The 20,678-nt window shown below is 35.0% G+C and overlaps 1 protein-coding gene across 5 annotated transcripts; it reads left to right on the top strand.

Moving 5' to 3' along the window:
• Positions 1 to 295: 295 nt before the first annotated feature.
• Positions 296 to 18,416, top strand: LOC106128743 (G protein alpha s subunit). 5 transcript variants are annotated; one of them, XM_013327212.1, is made up of 11 exons: positions 296 to 574; positions 974 to 1,170; positions 14,075 to 14,201; positions 14,310 to 14,471; positions 14,877 to 14,960; positions 15,064 to 15,197; positions 15,453 to 15,581; positions 16,026 to 16,205; positions 16,758 to 16,956; positions 17,335 to 17,531; positions 17,890 to 18,416. In XM_013327212.1, the coding sequence occupies exons 3-10, from the start codon at positions 14,094 to 14,096 to the stop codon at positions 17,479 to 17,481; spliced, it is 1,143 nt and encodes a 380-aa protein (XP_013182666.1). In that variant the 5' UTR covers positions 296 to 574; positions 974 to 1,170; positions 14,075 to 14,093; the 3' UTR covers positions 17,482 to 17,531; positions 17,890 to 18,416. The 5 variants fall into 5 exon arrangements, with proteins under 5 accessions (XP_013182666.1, XP_013182659.1, XP_013182655.1 ...); XM_013327205.1 differs by having other exon boundaries at positions 970 to 1,170; XM_013327225.1 differs by having other exon boundaries at positions 366 to 471.
• The last annotated feature ends 2,262 nt before the right edge of the window (positions 18,417 to 20,678 follow it).

Here is a 20,678-nt window from a genome sequence, read left to right as displayed (position 1 = left end):
TAATCGTTGTTCTTCACTGATTTAATTAAAAGTCCTATTGGGATGGATATTAATACAAGGACTGAAAATTAGGGATACCTAAAATTAACGCTTTCAAAAACTGATTTTCTTAATCACAGTAGAAACATCATCAAGTAATTGTAAAAATAAAGTTTATATAAGAATTGTCCAACTAGCGATTCAGGAAGTAGTAGAAACACTTACCTTCTGAAAACTTTAAGATGTTTTCTCTTCTTAATTAAGGAATAACTTATCTTTAATTAATAATCGGACGACAATGATTACATCAGGTTTAAACAATCTCGATTTCAGCTGACCACGCCCCTTTATCTCGATTTACTGAACTTGCCACTATAAAACACCTTTCTGTAATATCACAGCAGGCGACATGTTGATTTTTTTCTGTAGGTTCTGTGAAGCCGATACGGATCGCTGTCATTGCTACAAAAATGTCTTTGTAGTTATCAGGGTGTAGGTCATTTAATTGTAGTCTTACTAACTAATACGTGCTAATTTTCGTATGTTAAACGTTTAATAAAGAGAAAGAAGAGGATCTGCTCCACCCAAATCGAGGGTGTGTATGAAGTGATGTTTGACCGATATAGATTTGTATCAAAATAATCTCAAGCTATTTATAAATATTATTTTCTTAACTTTTACTTATGTTCAAACGTTAAAAGTAGCGTCTGGTCTATAATTAACCTGTGAAAGTTTATAAATATTACAATATTCCATGGTGGACTTGTGAGATTAGTCGGGTCATTATTTTTGAAGGTTGCCATTTTTATGCTGAATATATCCGTGTGTGATGATTTTGGGCGTGATCGCACCACTCGGTGGTGATTTTTACATGGCACGCTAGAGATTCTCGTGTGCCGAGTGACGAGTGTCAGTGATATCGAATACTTCGTACATTGGAAAAAGTGGTAAGGCAATCGGCAGTGCGTTAAAGTGTAGTGGTGGTTTCAGGTAGAGATGCAAATAGTGGTGTCGTTAAGTTGGAGATAATATCAGTGCGGTTGCGATTGTGCGAACAGTGAGGGAGGATGCGGGGTCAGTGAAGGAGCAGCGCGGCACCACGGCTTCCTCAGTGGCGGGTGGCGCGCGGGGAGCCGAGTCTCCTTCGCAGGCCAACCAAGACACCGTGGACAACGCCACACCCACCTGCTGGTAAAACTTACATATTTATATTAGTATCAAAGTACAGTCAGCAGCCTAAATATGTATACATTCAGTTTCAAAAATATGTAGGCATTTATCTGTCTGTATGCTTTCAACCGTTATTAATCATCATCATATACTGGACATGTATATACATATATTTCATACCTATAATGTATACAAATTTCAGCTGACTGTACATATTTAAACATTTCTGACTGAGGATGTATATAGTTATGCCGATTTTAATTTATTTATCATCAGCTTATATCAGTCTACTGATAGCCACACTGTAGTTAATATGTACCTTACTCAGTGACTATGACAAGCCAGTACCATCTGATATTCAAAAATCCCTCTACAAAATTTTAGAAAAATAACCTTTATTTCTGTTAAAATACATGTCAAATACCCATATCAAGAATTGTCTAACCCTTGAGTCATCGGTGCATTCTGATTTCTTATACTCTGATAATGTAAGCCGTAATTACATTTGGATAAGAGGGTGCATTCCAAACCTAAAGTATTGTGTTTTTTAATTGTTAGAAATACTTGTCTTAAAGAATATACTCACATTTTATATTCAAAATGCTAGTAACATATTATAATAAGTAGATTTAAAGAAAATATTCTTGGTAGAAAGTTATTAAATACTCATAGTGTAAAAAAAAACCTTAAAATCATAGCACAGAAAATATAATACATATTGCATTTGATTCTATTCTGCAAAGAGAACCTTAAAGGCCGGCAATGCATCTACAGTTCCTCTGGTGTTGCAGATGTCCATGGGTGTCGTTGATCACCTCGGTGTTTCCGCCGCTCTTTTGCCCCCTTCTCTTATAAAAAAAAAAGAAATGAAAGTATTTTAGTCATAATATTTTGATATTCATCAAAGAGCCACAATGTCCAAATAAGTCCGAGATGAGCTACTTGGAACTTATTTTTCAATTAAAGTCATCATTGACATTTCACAATCTCCAAATAAGTTGTGAAATACAAACTATTTTATCAGGTATTATATGTTAGTTATTTTATTTGTTCGTTAATTATTCAGCAATTTATGTGAACAGGCCTTAAGTTAGTCAACAAAAGTAATATTATACAGACAACCTGCCTCTATAACTAAGAAAAGTATTGTGGTCCGTCACTAGCACTTATCTAGATTAGAAAATTTTATACACATTTTCAACTATAGACAAAGTTTAGTGCATACAAACTTAAAATACATATGCACTGTAAATGATGAAATAAATATTTATAATATTTAAAACTCATATAGAATCTGCTATCTTACTAACATTATAAATGCAAATGTTTGTATTGATGGATGGTTGTGGAAGACATTACCAAAATGGGTCAATGGATCTTAATAAAATTTGGCATAGATGTAGAACATAGTCTGGAAAAACACATAGCTATTAAGTTAGTTTTTTTTATAATTCGACATGGATAGAGTCGTGGACAAAAGCTAGTACTTCATATTTTCCATTTAAACTAAACTTTTTGTCTTATGTTTTAATACTATTTACATATTCATGTTCATCATTTTTGTGTCGTAGGCAATTGTGATATACTACAAAGCAAAAAAGTAATGAGATTGAATGTGGATGGTTACAAAGGTAGAGGAAGACCAAAAAAGTATGGAATGACTATCTGAAGGAAGATATGTGTAGGAAATGGGTAGATTTGGATCAGACGGCTGTTAGGCTGTATGGAGGAGTAGTACATACAGTGCCGACCCTCTGTAAGGATAAGGGCAGGTTGATGAATTGTGATGAATTACATCCCAGTGTAAGCTTACTTCAAATAGTAATATTATTAAATTAACGATAAAAAAAACTGTAATTATATGCTACATAGTTGAATCTGTATTCAAAATATTAATCAAGATAGATAATTTGTATCATTAAAATGTGTATCTAAAAGTTTGTGGCCTTGTTCGCTATCTCTGTTTATACATCAGAAGCGCCAATTATGTATTTAAATGAATGTTGTAGTTATTTTTAGAGCAATGTTTAATGTTCTATACATAGGCTTGATGAATTAATTTAATTTATTAATTTCTTTTATCCAAGTGGTTGGCAACAGGTTGCCAGTTGTAAATATTAAGTCAAATCATTGAGGTTTATGTTACCTTAAGCTCCCGGCCAGGTAAGGCCTGTGAGATGATGATAGGCTTACTGATTTACTAATAATTGTTTCTAAGGTTTGTAAAGGCAAGGTATTGTGCTTCAACTTCTTTATATGTTTAGTGCATTTAGTCGGTGTAAGTGCGGGTTGGTTGACTTCACATATATCTTTGAATTTCTTCTCAGATATGTGCAGGTTGTATCACAATGTTTTCCTTCACTGTAAGAACGTCGGATAAATGTACATTTGTAAATCGGAAATGGAAAACCACGTTGGTACATGGCGGGATTCAAACCCAGGACCTGCAGTTTATAAGTCAAGCGCTTGACCCCTGAGCCACCGATGCTCTGTAATGAGTATACTTTCTTATTATCTTAAAGTGGTAGAAATTCCAGGCTAGTCAAGTTTACGAATTCTATTTGGTTTCTTATTTTAATATTATATTGAAATTTTCTTTTTCCTGTCATCTTAAATAAAAAACTGTAAGTCATTTTCATTAGCATACTTAAAAATAGACTATAAGTCATTGTGTAAAATCTATTTATAACCAAAACTAACTGATTACTATTCTATTTTCATCTCCAAAATTGTCGCGTTTGTGTCGATCTTATCGCTTTAACTGAGTTTGTTATTCCTACACTTATATATCCCGCCTAGGCAACGGAAGTCTTACGACTCGATATATGGTTTATTGGATATGTGACTTTCTTGTATAAGTCACCGAACAATTGTGGATTACGTCATTTACATTTTCTCCCGACGTTTAATAGATTGACTAGCGATAGTGAAGTGCCAGGATCGCGCCAAAAAATCCGTAGTTTTATAATAAACTGTACGTAATATCGATTTACTAAATATTTCGTACTAGTAATGACTCCTTTGCTGATACAAAAAACAAATTTTTAACATTTTTGCTGTCTGTCTGTTTGTGTGTCTGTATGGCTGTCTGCAAGGCCGCGTTTGTTCCGGGTAATCTCGGGAACAGCTAGACCGATTTTAACGGGACCTGGACGGGAAGGTAGATGAAGCACGCGGGCAGATTATAGGATACGTTTTTATTTCTGCGCAGACGAAGTTACGGGCTAGCGCTAGTAATAAATATAAATGTTAATAAAATATAAACAATGAACTTGAACTTGATCAATCAATCAATTTTATTTATTTATCTACGATGGCGGCTTGTCTATGGCCGCGTATTTTGCAACGCCTACTCCATTATCATTGTATTAATTGGTTTTGTAGTGCATTGTTAATTATAGAACAGATAAAATAACATCGTGTAAATTAATCTTGATTAGTAGTTTGATAGTGTTTTTATGTTATCTTTAAATATATTGTTTGGATTCTGATCTATGATTAGTCATTAGAATTTTTGTACCAGTTCATTGATAGTAAAAAAAATATTCTGGCAGTCTATGGTACTTAACGAAGGAGTGGCCTAATATCGCTAGAATGGCAAAGTGACCGTTGCATAGACATCACCTGTAAGATAGATGCTTGCAACTAGATTTTCCCCGCGGTTTTATACGGAGTTAATTAATTACCCATTCTTTATACCCTTACCTTCTTAGACGTAATCTCTTATCGTCATCTCTGTCAATATGTTTTGAAAGGGGAATATGGTCTCGGAAACCTACGGTTAGCCTCAATGGTTCGCTTGTCGAGTTCACTTTAGTACAAAAAAAAATGGAAGCGGCAATGAACGTGTTAATTTTTGACAATAATGGTTGCTCTCCTTTGATCGGAAGACACATAATGGTACATAATCTACCGGAGATAACTGACATCTGGAATATACGCGAAACGAAATGAATCATCAGTATTTCACTTCAAGATTTGTAGGGTGACCATTATAATCCTTGAATTTATATTATATTTTTAACATTTATCTACGTTACCACTACAAAATCGGCTTATTACTTATAAAACAATTAAAACAGTTATGGTATAATATATTACCGTATTTGAAAAGATAAAATTGTTTTAAAATTATTAATTTTAATTTTAATCAATCACTAAGAAAGCATCTTTTTCATCGTATTAACGCATGTGACATGATTACAAGTATATTAAACAGAAATCTACTTTAAACTTTGGCACTAAAGCCTTATATTCTGATTTAAGGTCAGACGGATATCGATTACTTAAACCATGTCAGTTTTAACGGTTAACAAGTGATGTCTGTACGTACTATATTAAGTCGTGGAATATAAATTGTTGAAAATTCACTGTTTTATTTGTCATTTGTTCTATATTGTGTTATCATAAAAGATTTTTTCGACGATTTATCTCGTAAGAAACTTGTCCTACGTTATGTTATTGCGTGGTCACACTAAAATATATCTGTTTTTCTCGCGGAGTGTATTCAGTCGGTGGCTTCATGAGCGGTTGTGATTCTTCGGGAATTTGTGTAAACATTGACTCAGTTTTATAGTAGGTATGAACGAGGCACTTACTTTTTTATTGCGTAGGTCAAGGAAATATAATGCAGCATCTATTTTTTGTAGAATTTACCCACAGTTAGTAGGCATAATTGATGTTCTCGAGATTACATACAGACACTCCAATTTTATTACTATGTATAGATATGAATTGTACATATAAAGTTCTAACAGTATTTCTCTGTATGAAGGCCTTATTTAAGATGCGATACTAGAAAGTTATACCGTGCCAGATCCATTCAAAATCTTATTCATTTATTCAGTGAATAGGGCCGCTGGTTACACGTCTCTAGATGTTTCGGAGGCCGAAACGCCTGCTAACTATTCTATCCTTTGCAACTGTTTTATTGAATTTGTGAATTTTGATACATGTAAAACGTAGTCCTATTTCAACCAAAATTACTACGAGATTTTAAAAGCATATACGAAACAAAGTACATAGTTTTTGTAATACGAATATGTTAATCTAGTAAATTACTTGAAAAAAAACTAGTTAGAGATATGTACTAATTACATTAGACTCATATACTTACTATGTTCATATTTATGGTTTATCTAATTTATATAATTTGTTTTTATGAGATCCTAAACTATCGCTTAATATGTATTTGGCATTGTTATGGGCCAATCAACCTTATAAGATAAGTGCACATATAAATTGTACGTACACAACTCAACTCATCATCATCAACCTGCCCTTATCCCTATCGAGTGTCGGCACAGTATGTACTACTCCTTCATACATCTCTATCAGCCGTCATATCCGAGTCTACCCCCTTCTTACGCATATCCTCTTTCACACAGTCATTCCATACTTTTTTTGGTCTTCCCCTACCCTTGTACCCATCCACATTCAATCTCATTACTTTACGTACAAAACTCAACTCGTAATGGAATAATATTTTGATGCTAAAATATTCCCATAAATATAAGTATAAGAAATTGAGCCATATGAAATACGGCTCGTTGACTTATACAAAATTCGGCAAGAACGCGCCGAATCTATATTTAGACTTCCGTCAGGATGTCATCTCTCATGGTTACAATGTTTTTGCGCGACTCGCGTTCACACAATACGATTTGACAATACGAGCTCCGGTAACTATAGGGTGACCATCTCTTACTACTATACAGGACGATGCTTAATTTATGCTTAATACATATTAGTAAAAAGATATTTATGTATGTTGCGCATATATATTTTAATATAGTAAATAGACACATTTGATTGTTTGTTTGCATTGAATAAGTTCTGAAAGTATAATACTAAACTGAATTGAAAAATTCTTTCACTGTTTGTAGGCCACACTATCGCCGGATGATTTAGGCTATATTTAATACTACATTTTTGTAATTACGTGCGGACGCAGTCTCAGGCAACTCCTAGTTAGATTATAAACTAACCAGGTTTTCAATCTTTCATCATGCTGTATAATAATTAGGTTGTTTTAACTTGAAGCGTATTTTACTGCAATAGTCGAGGACCTCTGACAATCGAACGTATTGTACTTGAGATACAGTTGTTCACATTCGATAGTACTTCTGTAGTGGCCAATTATATTTAATGGCTCTTCAGTACGGAGACATCATATGATTTCGTTAATATATTGTTTAAAACAAAAAGATTTGGAATGTTCCTTTTGAAGAATATTCACGTATCCTTCAGTTGTTAAGATTTTTCCAGTTTTTCGTTTTTTTCGTTTAGGAAATTGGATACATATTTGACTATCTTTGATGAAAGCAGTATAGACATTTTTTCGGACTCGTAACAAGATTTTTTTAGGGTTCCGTATCTCGAAAGAAAAATAACGGAACCCTTATAGAATCACTTTGTTGTCCGTCCGTCTGTCTGTCAAGACTCTTTTTCTAAGGTACGCGTAAATTTTTTTTTTTAAATTAAAATCTTGACGTAAATATCTATCAATGCTTGATTAATGTTTTTAAAGTAAATTTTATTATATTAGTTTGTAACCACATTAAAATCCATCAAACGGTTAATTTCGAATTGAAACCCAACTTTAGCTAAGCGGGTCGCGAATCTGTTACCGAATTAATAAAACAAAACGGAATTTTAGTCCCGGTAAATCCTACAAAACCCGAAAACCCCAACCCAACTGGGGATTAAACATACGAAGAGTTACTTCGCTCCGATTGAACGTCAAACAAAAAGTTGCTGTTTTTGCGGTGAACTGTTCGTCCGTTTGTCTTACTGGACCTCGGGTTTTGCTTCGTTAATTTTTTTTCATTATTTTATGAAAAAAGAAGTGCGTTTAAAAAAAAACGCACAATTGTAAACAATCTAGAATACGGAGTGGGAAGTCCTGATAGGTCAAGGATTTTGTCATGTAAATGCGACAGGGTTTTTATGTTGACAGACAGAGACATATTTCCATATTGTAAATTTTTTATAAGATTGAAACTGCGCGAACTTAAAAAATTTTTTTTTTTCGTTTAATCAATGAGACTTTTTGACATTTTCTTTTTCTAATAATAATTACTCTTTTTTGAATAAATAGTATCGTATTAATTATAGTTTTTAAGAGACGAGTTTTTTTACCGCGATAAGATTTTTTTACTCCCGATATTTCGTAATAGTAATAAGAATTCCATCTCTTCTGAACATGTTAGTAAAATCACGAAAGTATATGTGTGGGGGCTGCAATATTATATTTTAGTCTTAAACTATACTATGACGATTGCTCGTTATAAGAGAAGACATAAAATTACTGCTTTAATCAGGTTGGAGAGTTGACCTATTTGCATCAACCGAGTTATTTATAAAAAGTTACCCCCGAGTGGGGTTGGAGGAGTATTTTCGTTTGCAATACTTCGACAAGTAGCCCGCGTTGTATCTAAAATTAGATTTTACTATTTTGGAGACATCGTCGCTGCGACCGAGTCGTAATTAAGTTTGACAAGTTTTGTTTGTACTGATTCTAAACATTATTTGGTGAAAAAAAGTTTAATATTTGAACGTAATATTTAGCATACGTTATGTTTAAATTTAGTAAAATTACTTTATTGATTTCTAATTTATGTAATAATGCAAATCCTACTAATATTATAAATGCGAATGTATGGATGGATATTTGTTAGAAGATATCTATAAAACGGTTACATGGGTCTTGCTCAAATTTAGTTCATATATAGAACATAGTCTAGAAGGACACAAGCTAATTTTTTTATTATTTTTTTAATAGTCTCGGGACATCTAGTAAACTATATTACACATACAATAAATCAAAATACACTAACATAAACGTAATTGGTTTCAACATATCCAATATGGCGTCGCGCGGGAAATGTCTTTGGATTTTCTACCAATAGAAAACGTCGCAGTTGATAGAATTATAAAGAACCTTCTGAAACATTACGTGAGTGTACCAGATACATATAAAATGATTTTATTGTTGTAGTTAATGTAAATGTTCTCTTTTTCTATACATAAATAAATAAATAGAAGAGAAAAGTCCCCTAATTCAAACCGCCGGAACAGAAGAAAGCCAGCGTGGTGACTGTGGTCACCTAGGACAAGCTCCGAGTCATACGGGGTCGCGGACGAGACCGAAAGCGTGCCCGTGGCCCCGTCCCGATGCGTTGGAGGAACAGAGAGGTTTAATGGGTATGCCTCCGCTATGGAGGACAATCCCACGTAACTACCACGTCTTCCCCAGGGCGCGGAGTATGCATAAAGCATTCCTCTCTGAAAAAAAAGGCTCCGAATCGCTCAGTTAGGACGTAAAGGCTAATGATGATGACAATTTGAAGCATAGTGTCTCATGAAGTGATTGGATTTTAAAATTGTTTACAATCCTTGGTTAATGTTAAACTAGTTATTAACACTCGAATTACAGTCATTTTGTACTTTGAAATCTTGTTCACAAACAGTTTAATTTCTTTTTAATCGTTGCTCGTTCTATATATTCTTTATACTTAATGATAGTCGTTCACCAGAAAGTAAATCTACCTGAGCAATTCCGTATTTTAAATAATAGAGAGCCTAACACGAATATTCGTGTGAACGTTTTCGAAACGTCATCGACAAAACTTGTTTTGTGCAGCGCTTCTACCGAACGTAAAGTATATCGACAATTCTCATACAATTTTTCTTCTATGTAGGCGCGTGTCGCAAATATTCGTGCTAAGCCCTCTGATTAGTATTTTTTCGTGTTTACAATGCGTTTCAAATAGGATTGTGTATGACAACTTCAATCTATAGAAATACATTAGAAAAGGACAGATGACAACCAAAAAATATACGTAATTTTATAAATTTTGGTTCTCAATAATGTGTGTCGTCGTCGTCAAATAAGTTGCCACCGAGGGGCTCAGAGCCTGCCAAGTGAACTAGTCCACAGTCAACCACACTGGTCCAGTACAGGTTGGTTGACATATCTTTAAATAATATGTGTGATATTAATTTAGAAGCCCTGGTATAATATTAATACAAATAAATAGGAGAAAGACAATACTTTGAGAGCGTACTTTCCTACGTTACTAAGAAATTCAGTCCATATTACGTTGGTATTGTGTGGATACGCGCCATGAATCCACAAGTTGCTATGGGCATTTTCTTTAGTGAAATTCTTATGCCGTATCACTGGTATTCAAACATATTACTGTCTCTGTCTATTCTAAATGAGTGAGAGGGATGAAAATATGTTTTATATGTGTTTTAACGACGACCGACAGTTATGTTACGCTTACGTAATGTGACTACTACGCTCTTTCTATGACCGTGACGCGTGATTGACGTATGATAGTTGATACTTTGACAGTTTCTTTACCAATTGTTGTACTCAGGTTCTATTCTCGAATTGTTATCTGGAATATGAACTTGCCACTACTCTATGTGAGAGAGACAATGAAAGCTTACGTTTAGAATAGATCACGCAGGATACTTTATTATAAAGAGATAAAGATGTGGAGAAATATAAGAATATGCTTCTTCGTATTCATTGAAATAAAAAAGGTCGATCTTTTTAACTCTTCTTGCAGTGAGAGAGAGAGAGAGATAGATAGAGGGGGAATAGTCTTATTCAATTGAAAATTATGACAAAGCTCTCGAGATAATTTTAATTTTATAATTTGGCAATCACAAACTGATTAAAAACAGACCTATTTCCGGAATCCATAGACAATGAAAAGCAGTAACGACCAGAGAAATCTATATATGTAAAAATCAATTGCTGTTCGTTAGACTCGCTTTAGCGAGTTTTAACTCGGGAACGGCTGAACAGATTTATCTCATCTTCGTCTTGAAATGTTCGTGGAGGTCTAAGGAAGGTTTAAAAAATTCGAATAATTGCCGGGAATTAACTAAGATTTTTACATTTCGTGGACAGTGTCGCGGGCGGCAGCTAGTGTGTAAATAATTTCGTCAATTCAAAAACAAGAATTTATGTTACTTCATTTTTGGTTTATTTTAACCTATTATAGATAATTTCATTTTAAATCAACGAATAATTCTATATGAACTATTTTTTAATTATCAAATTTGCACTCAGGTTCGAGACTTAAGTTATCAATACAGGGGGCATTGTTAATTTCATATCCAAGATGTATAAAGCAATATTATTTTATTCTTATCTAAAGAATGATAATTTGTGATAAGTAATCGATTTCATATTACATTATATTACGCGAATTCTTTTGAAATATTGTCAATGAATTTATGATAAGTTATCGCTTTTTATTGCCATATGTATTGAATAGTATTCAATTATAATTCCGTTATGTACTTAACAGTAGCAAACTTCTATATACAACAACAATTTTATTGGGGGAATGCCCTACATGTATTATATATAAAAACATATGTTAACTTTTTACATGTAACGTCTTTAAAGTGGCATATAATAGAGGAGAGATATCTACAGTTAAATCTCTTGATATGCATAAGTCTGTGAATATTCTTTATGGACCTCTAACCGTTGGTTTTTGAGCCTTTTAAAATATATTGTTATCTCTATTTTGTCAAAGATATGTTTTATACAGATATTTTGGTCTCAGAAACCCAATAGTCAAGATGTTTCGGTTCTAAAATGTAATTCAAATTGTTATGTCCGTTTCTAATATACACGAAGTATCCTACGACCCGAATTAGTTCCATGTTACGAACACGTAGGTATGCGATCTTGTTTCCTTTCAAATCAACGACTAGGTGTGCGGTTAAAGGTTACTATTGCCAACTAATTACCTAATGGTTAACTCAACTATGTCCAAAGATATCATGTTTTAAAAGACGACCTTTTGAGACATTAATTTACGAACAAGCTGTCACCCGGGACTCCGTCCGCACAAAATTAAAAAACAAAACGTAATAAGTAAGATTTTGTCAAGATCGGTTTATCCGTACCTTCTAATAAACATCCCTCCACTGCAACTTTAGAATATATTACGAAACTAGCTGTCGCCCACGACTCCATTCGCGCGGAATATAAAAAAAAACTTAATTAGAAGTCTGTGTGTTCTTCCAGACTATGTTTTACATCTGTACCAAATTGCATCAAGATCCGTTGTGCCGTTTTAGTTATCTTCTAACAAATATCCATCCATCTAAACTTTCGCATTTATACTATTAGTATGATTTCTAGCACATACAAAGATATAGTTATGACAATCTTTTCTAGTCAACGTTTTCGTTTAGAAAACTGACAATTATGTTGTTAGACGGCAGATCGAATTAGCTACTAAAATCACTTAGCGTACGTCCGTGGCGACACGCCATCGTATAATAGCACATTAGCATATTCGCTGTATTGCCGCGCGGGGACAATTGCGGATAGAATTGCCCTATACCGGTAGCCATACTTTTGGGAAAATTTAGGACATTTTTTGGTAATTTTTTGTAAGCATATATGATAGAATAAGTACTTATGTACTTCTACTTTACGTAAAGACTAGCTGTTCCCCGACACTCCGTCCGCGTCGAACAAAAAAACTTAATTAGTAGACAATGTGTTTGTCACCCTTAACTTAGGGTAGGCTCCGAGCCCCTCGGTGGGGACGTATAGTGAGCTGATGATGATGATGATGTGTTTTCCAGGCTATGTTCTATTTGGGCCGCGGACGAGAGCGAAAGCGTGCCCGTGGTCCCGTCCCGATGCGTTGGAGGAACAGAGGGGTTTAGTGGGTATGCCTCTGCTATGGAGGAGAATCCCACATAACTACCGCGTCCCCCCCGCCCTGGGCGCGGAGTATGCATAAAGCATTCCCCTCTGAAAAAAAGGCTATGTTCTATTTATGCTAAATTTCAACGAGATCCATGTAGGCCATTCTAGAGGTATCTTCTAACAAACATCCATACATCCGTCCAAAAAGCATTTATAACATAAGTAAGATATAGGTATTTAAAGTTTTTGAAAAAAAAAAATAATGTATTTATTTTTAAATGAATTTCGAAAGAGGATACAATCAAAGTTAGTTGTATGTCAAACATAAATCTTATAACAACTAAGGATGGATATACCTTTAAAAGTTCTAGTCTCGTTTTATATTTATGGCTACTGTAGTCAAGGCGGCGCCGGTCTCTAACAGCAGTGAGGTCGTATTCGCGGCATCCGATCTCCTCACGCCTCGGTATGGCTAGCCCGGCTATTAAGTCAGGCTATTAGGCTGATATGACGCATGTTGTGGGTCAGACCATGATGCCAATAGCTTAATATCTCATTAATTTTATTTATTGCTAATTATTGTCTATAGAAATGGTTTTAAGAGTGGTTGAACCCGCTTTAACATCTTCGCACGAATCGGCCAGGTTCGCCCGGTGAAATACCACCACCACACAGAAAACAGGCGTGAAGTGGAAGCAATTCCGCGTTTCGTCTGATGAGTGTGCGTCCCGGAGGCCTAATTTAGTCCTCTTTCCCTTCCCACCCTTTTCTTATAAGGAGAGGATGGGAAGTGGAAGTGGACTTTTCGGATGAGAGGATGCATGGAAAGGGAAAATATTTTCTTTCTGTGCATCCTCTCCTCCGTCGATGAAAGGTAGGCAACGCATATGCAATTGCGTATGTCCATGGGCAACGGTCACTTCGCTATTTCAGCGATTTCAGTTGGCCGCTCGCTCGTTTGCCACCTTATAATATTAAAAAAAATGGTTTTGCTTGGTGAGCAATATCTGTAATGTCGGTTTAGAGTTTTAAGGTATTTAATAAAGTATTTACAACACTGGCCTGTAAAATTTTACTCATGTTTTAGGTCGTATTTTTAAGATAGTGTAGTATTGAAGGTTTTTCTTATTTTAATAAATATTTAAAATCTTAATTCAAATTAGTTGTTGCGCGGCAAACGGTAAAATCTAGCTTTTTGAATTAAGATGTGTGTTTGTTTGTGTGTAGGTGGGCGGCGTGGTCGGCGATGGGGTGTTTCGGCTCACCGGGCGGTAAGAGCAGCGAGGGCGATGACCTCAAATCCCAGAAGCGGAGGAGCGATGCAATAACTCGACAGCTTCAGAAAGATAAGCAGGTAACTATATTAAAGCACATAGCTTTGTCTATGGTCATAATTATAGTACAGTCCACACTGAATAGCTCGTAAGACGAGACGCTGTACAGACAACACGTTGTATTCCAGTTGTATCGGGCGACACATCGTCTACTGTTGCTGGGTGCGGGTGAGTCCGGCAAGTCGACCATTGTGAAGCAGATGCGAATCCTGCACGTCAACGGATTCTCCGACAAGGAGCGCCGCGAGAAGATTGAAGACATTAAGAAGAATATACGAGATGCTATCCTAGTAAGATATACCTTTATCGTATAGCTGTCGTTCGCGATGAATTAAAAAAAAACTTCATTAGTAGCCCGTGTGCTATGTATATTTATCAGACGTTCTTAGGGTAGAAATAATCGTGATGCAACCTGCCCATATCAGAGATTCAAAGATATGTGTGAAGTCAATCAACCCGCACTGGACCACCATGGTTGACTATGTCAGCCATTCTTAACTTGGGGTAGGCTCCAAGACCCTAATTTGGGACGTATAGTAAGCTGATGATGTGTTCTACATTTATTCCAATTTCGAGATCCGTTGAGTGGTTCTCCAAATACCTTCCAACAAACATCCATCCATCTAAACTTTCGCATTTATAATATTAGTAAGATACTGTACTACCATTTCATTAGATTGGTATTCGTGTTTCAGACAATCACAGGGGCTATGAGTACGTTGACACCACCTATACCGCTCGAGAAGCCGGAGAATAAGGCACGCGTCGACTACATTCAGGTAAACATGTACCACCATATGTTTCCACTGACCGAAACATTACAATTTTGGTCACAATAGCCAACATAGCTAATATGTTCAAGTATTATCTCCTATATTCCAGGATGTAGCGTCGCAGCCCGATTTTGACTACCCGTCGGAGTTCTACGAGCACACGGAACAGTTGTGGAAGGACCAAGGCGTGCAGCGCACATACGAGCGTAGTAATGAGTACCAGCTTATAGATTGCGCTAAATAGTACGTATCCTTACATAAGACACACAATCGGTGCGTAAACGCGACGGATCCATCGAAATACATTAGCAAATTAACCTAAATGTCATATTATTCGTGATTTTTTATGGAATTTCGTAATTATGAAAATGCCATCATTGAATCGTGCAGCTGATCCCTTATTGGTCAAAATATTACGTCAAAATGACATTGTTATTTTTTTCTGTCGTAATATCTTTGAGGAAATATTTTTTTTTAACAAGCTATTTGTTTTTCTAGTTTCCTAGACCAGGTGCACATAATAAAGCAGCCGGACTACACGCCTACGGAGCAAGATATTCTCCGCTGCCGCGTCCTCACATCGGGAATATTCGAGACACAGTTCGTCGTGGATAAAGTCAACTTTCAGTTAGTACACCATTCAATATGTTTAAATTAACCTTCATAATGTTAGGAAGAAAATCCGACACTGTGCCGGTGTACTGGCGCAACACTAGCCTTACTAAATGTCGACGCTTATGTCCCCTCACTAATCATTCTGACACTTGACTTTGGTAACTGCATTATCACGGAACAACATAGGCTACATTTGCTACGTACGACAGCTTGTCGCCCGCGACTCCGTCCGTGCGTAATTAAATAAAAACTTAATTAGTAGCCAACATGTTCTTCCAGCTTCCAGCTCATCTACATCTAAGCTGAATTCAGCGTGATCCGTGCAGCTGTTTCCGAGATACCTTCAAACAAACATCCATCCATCCAAACATACACATTTACAATATTAGTAAGATTTTTTAATTCCGAGCGTACAAAATCGCGGGCAAAAGCTAGTATTAGATAAATGTATTTCAGTATGTTCGACGTGGGCGGGCAACGGGACGAGCGTCGTAAGTGGATCCAGTGCTTCAATGATGTGACGGCCATCATCTTTGTGACGGCCTGCTCCTCCTACAACATGGTGCTCCGTGAGGATCCAACACAGAACCGACTGAGGGAGTCGCTCGATCTATTCAAAAGCATATGGAATAACAGGTAACCTAGAATTATTTCATTCACTTGCCCAGTCATAATTTATAGACCAAAGCTGTCTGAACTGGTTGGTATATATCAAACTAAATTATGACAGCATACTAGCGCCCCTCTGTCAACGTCAAATTTTACAATATCCTCTTTGTACTGTAGCTGTTATGTCATTTTTTTTGTCATTTTATTTGTCTAAGTAGGTTTTATATATAGATAGAATTAATTCAATAGCAAGACTTCTCGCAACAGTTCAGATTGTTTAAATTTATATATGTACATTTATCAGATGTTCTTACGGTGAAGGAAAACATTGTGATGCAAGCAATATGTCCACTTATCTGTAAAGACATGTGTGAAGTCAACCCGCACTGGGTCAGTGTGGTTGACTATGGCCTAGTCACTGACTTAAGGTAGGCTCCGAGCTTCTCAGTTGGGTCGTATAATGAACTACAGATGATGATGACATATACTATAAGTCATTCTTTCAGAAATTATTTATTCGCTCAGTTATTTAATCATTCATTCGATGAGTAATTCATGGATTTAATGTTTTGTGTACAGATGGCTGCGCACGATATCAGTGATCCTGTTCCTGAACAAGCAGGACCTGCTCGCGGAGAAGGTGCTGGCGGGGAAGTCCCGATTGGAGGATTACTTCGCTGAGTTCGCGCGCTACCAAACGCCGCCGGACGCGACGCCCGACGCCCGCGACCACCCGGAAGTCGCCCGCGCCAAGTACTTCATACGCGATGAGTTCCTCGTGAGTTATGCGCTCCTAGTACTTTTTATCACGTTAATTATTGCATGTTCCCACTGATAAACATGTTTAGAAAACAAGTGCTCTGTTGGCTGTTTTAAGAGTAATATGTTTTTATACAAGATTTCAAAGGTGGAGGAAAATGCATATTTTTATATAATTTTAAATTTAATGTACCCACAATTATCCGTCAAAACATTTCACATTCCCAATTTAATTAGCAAAAATAACTTATGTCTCCCATAAGTTACTGTGCTCCTAGTACTTTTTAATAATACATAAATAACAAAAACATATATTTATAAGCGATAAATGTTTTTTATACATCTGTTTTGGAGGTCTTGTTTCTACCTACCCCTGATTGTTTTGTATGTCGTACAGCGCATCAGCACAGCGAGTGGCGAAGGCAAGCACTACTGCTACCCTCACTTCACGTGCGCCGTCGACACGGAGAACATAAAGCGCGTGTTCAACGACTGCCGCGACATCATACAGCGCATGCACCTGCGCCAGTACGAGCTGCTCTAACAACACACCACCACACAACTACTACACCTACCCCTAACCCTCACACAACGGTAAGCTATTTCTTTTTATTACTGAGAAATCACTGTTACATATTCACCGGGCTTGAGGTGGCCGAGTGCAGATGGCGTTTAGCCTGGCTTCCTCGGCTCGGGCTACTACATCGTTATTGTTACCGGATTGAGAGGCCACCGAGCTATTAGACCGCTTAGCGTATGGAGACTGGGGCTGGAGGGTGCCCGAGAGGGATGAAGCTTGGCTTGATCTGCTTGTTATTAATATATCTAACATTACTACCACTACGGTAAGCTATACCACTTGTCTCATAATATCTAGACACGTTCTCGTCGTCAGGGTGCAGGGGGAGTCATATCTGCTTTTTTAAATATTTTTTTTAATAAATGTTTTCAGAGAACGTGAAGAGCAAAGCAAAGGCAAGCGCTGGAGGCGACTCCTGGTCCAGCTGCCTCCGGATGACACCAATGTACCGACACGGCACAGCAATATTTACACTATATTATAATTATATTGTATACGCCCCTACTTTGTGGTGTTTTACATATCCAATTTATCTCTCAAGTGGCGGAAATTAGAACTAAAGGAAATGTATTGAAATGTCAAAGAATTTACTAGCGACAGTGGCGCCACTTACAGATAATTTGGTCGATGAATGCAATCTCTCGCGCTCGCTCTATGACACTCTTGTGTCGTTCGCATGGTGTTTCCGAACGGCCACTCGCAGCCATAGACACGGATTTTTTTTCTTTTTCGCTCATCCCACAAGAGTTGTTTATAGATTATTTTGATTTTATTTTTTTTATCGCAGATTTTATTAAATTAATTTTTAATATTCTATTCGTATTTCTGTATTTTTTGTCGCTGTGTCTTTTTGCTATTGTCTATGGATGTAAATTTTAATGCGATTTTTTAAATTTCGAAATCGGATCTATAAAAAAAATGTTTTTTTTAAATATCTTATGTTGTAATATTTATGTGAAGATTTATAAATGATCTTAAATTTACATTTCAATGTTCTATTGGCATTGAACAAAAATATATTCTTCAAAATCTTATAGATTTGTCAATATACAAATTCTAATATATTTTATAAATGCAATCTGTTATTCATAAATCATTGTTTATATTAAGGATCATTGGCCTGATAGTTTTGAGGCTAGTTTTTATTATATTTTTTATTATCTATTGATATCGGCACTTTTTTGCTTCTTAACATTTCGATTTATTTAATTATATCTTAATGCATATCACTTTAATGCAATTTTATAAGCTCAAGACATTTTTTTTACTATAAAAAGTAATTCGCACAAATATTTTGTCTTGTACATTTTTTACATATAAATGTAAATTTTTCTTAGCAATATCTCTGATGATAGAAAGTTATATATTTTTATAATTGTTTCAAGAATTACGCTATTTAATGTGATTATAATGTTTCCTATTGTTTTTTTTTTTGTTTTTATTAATAGTTTTTTTTAAGTTGTAAGTTTTAGTTTCTATGGATTGTCTTCCAAATGTAATTTTTTTTTAAATATTAACACTTTTTTTTTAGAGTTTTAGCCGCAGTATGTAGCGCAAATTTTAAACTCTAACAGGCTTTGCTGTTTTAGTTGTAATGTAGGGTAGTAGAGCTTTTAGAAATAATAAGGTCCAAAGATATAACTATTCAATGCGGGCCGTAGATGGCATGTTAGCAGTATTTAAAAAAAATATATTTTTTCATTATTTTATTATTTCCATTGAATAGTTTTCGATTATTAATTCTAAGTTCAAATGTCACTAACTTTAATATATATTTTAACTTATAAGGAAGGTTTATGTACTTACATTTGCATAGTTTTGCTTTTAAATCGAGAGATCTATTTATGTTATTTAGTTTTGGAATCTGATTTTTGTGTCGTCTATTTTATATTTATTTTGCAAGATTTAATGTCGGTAAAATAGTATATTGGACTGTTTTATCGACTCTATATTTTTTAACAGTGCAACTGTAATTTAAGTCAACTAGGGTTGGTTTTTTTTTTTGACAAATGTCAAAAATGTAATTTCCTGTTTGTCATTTTTCTATAACTAATAGAATGTTCTTTTTGATTTTAATAATTGCATAAACAAGCCATTGTTTGCAACGAGTTTTAAAGTAACGTATTATTACGTTTATTTTACATTTAGTTTTTTTACAGTACCATTATTGACGTTTGTGGATTTTTGCGTACCAAAAATAAATTCAGTTGTTTTTTTTTAATTACGGTTATGTAATTTTTCGTAGTGATTTGAATTATAGGTTATAACCGTGTATGGTCCTTAATATAAGATTGTTTTATAGTTTTGTGCCATAATGAAGTGTTGCCGACGGAAACACCATACAAATAATGTTACCATATAAAAATGATCTTTTGACTGTCACCTGGAGCAAGCTAGAAAATCTCTACGATGTGTGCAATCGCCATTTTTAGATTATTTTACATAACATGTTATTTTTTTTAATATATATTAATATTATTCAATTTTTTATGTTATATGTTAAGTTTAATTTTGAATATAAGCGGAATGTAATATATGGTGCCGATAGGTCACCATTTACAAACATCGGATGTTTTACATGTCTCGATTTTTTATTCTCGATATTCATTTTAATTAGATTTATTAATCTTAGAGATTAAACAGGTTTTATTGATTTTTTTTAAAGTTAACCTCTTTGGAGGGCAAAATTAAAGATGCCAAAGTTCAATGTAATTTATATTTTTTACAACTGGCAACATTACTGTCACCGAAGCTTGGGTTTTTTTGATAGTTGACATGAGTTGTGAAGAGGTTATGTAGCATTTTTAAATTTTGATTTTATTACTTTGAATGATTTATAGTGGATTTCTGAGCTCAAAGTCTCCGTTTAAAACGTATTGTTATCTATAGTTCTATTAAAGGTGACAGGGATGATGATATGTTTTATACAGAGATTTGAGTCTCAGAAACCCATGATACTAAACATACTAAAAATCTTAAAAATGCAAAATTACCTATTTATTCACTCTTGTTTTCTAATTTTATGTTTTATTTTGTTGAATATTTTAATATGAAAACTTATTCTAGTTTAGTTAGTGTTTTGCTTGACAGAAGGCAGCTATTTTCGCTTGTCGATGAACTGTAAACACGGCATCTTAAATACTTATTGTACATGTAACTTA

Source organism: Papilio xuthus, unplaced genomic scaffold, assembly GCF_000836235.2.
Source record: "Papilio xuthus unplaced genomic scaffold, Pxut_1.1 DF829758.1, whole genome shotgun sequence".
Taxonomy (NCBI): Eukaryota; Metazoa; Arthropoda; class Insecta; order Lepidoptera; family Papilionidae; genus Papilio; species Papilio xuthus.
Note: the sequence above shows the minus strand (reverse complement) of the source record. Positions and strands in the feature narration are given on the sequence as shown.

Excerpts from the sequence above, each read along its gene's own strand:
- LOC106128743 (XM_013327212.1), top strand. The coding sequence starts at position 14,094 with ATGGGGTGTTTCGGCTCACCGGGCGGTAAGAGCAGCGAGGGCGATGAC. Across the intron at positions 16,206-16,757 it reads AAAAGCATATGGAATAACAG|ATGGCTGCGCACGATATCAG; the intron begins GTAACCTAGAAT and ends TTTTGTGTACAG. Across the intron at positions 16,957-17,334 it reads TCATACGCGATGAGTTCCTC|CGCATCAGCACAGCGAGTGG; the intron begins GTGAGTTATGCG and ends TATGTCGTACAG.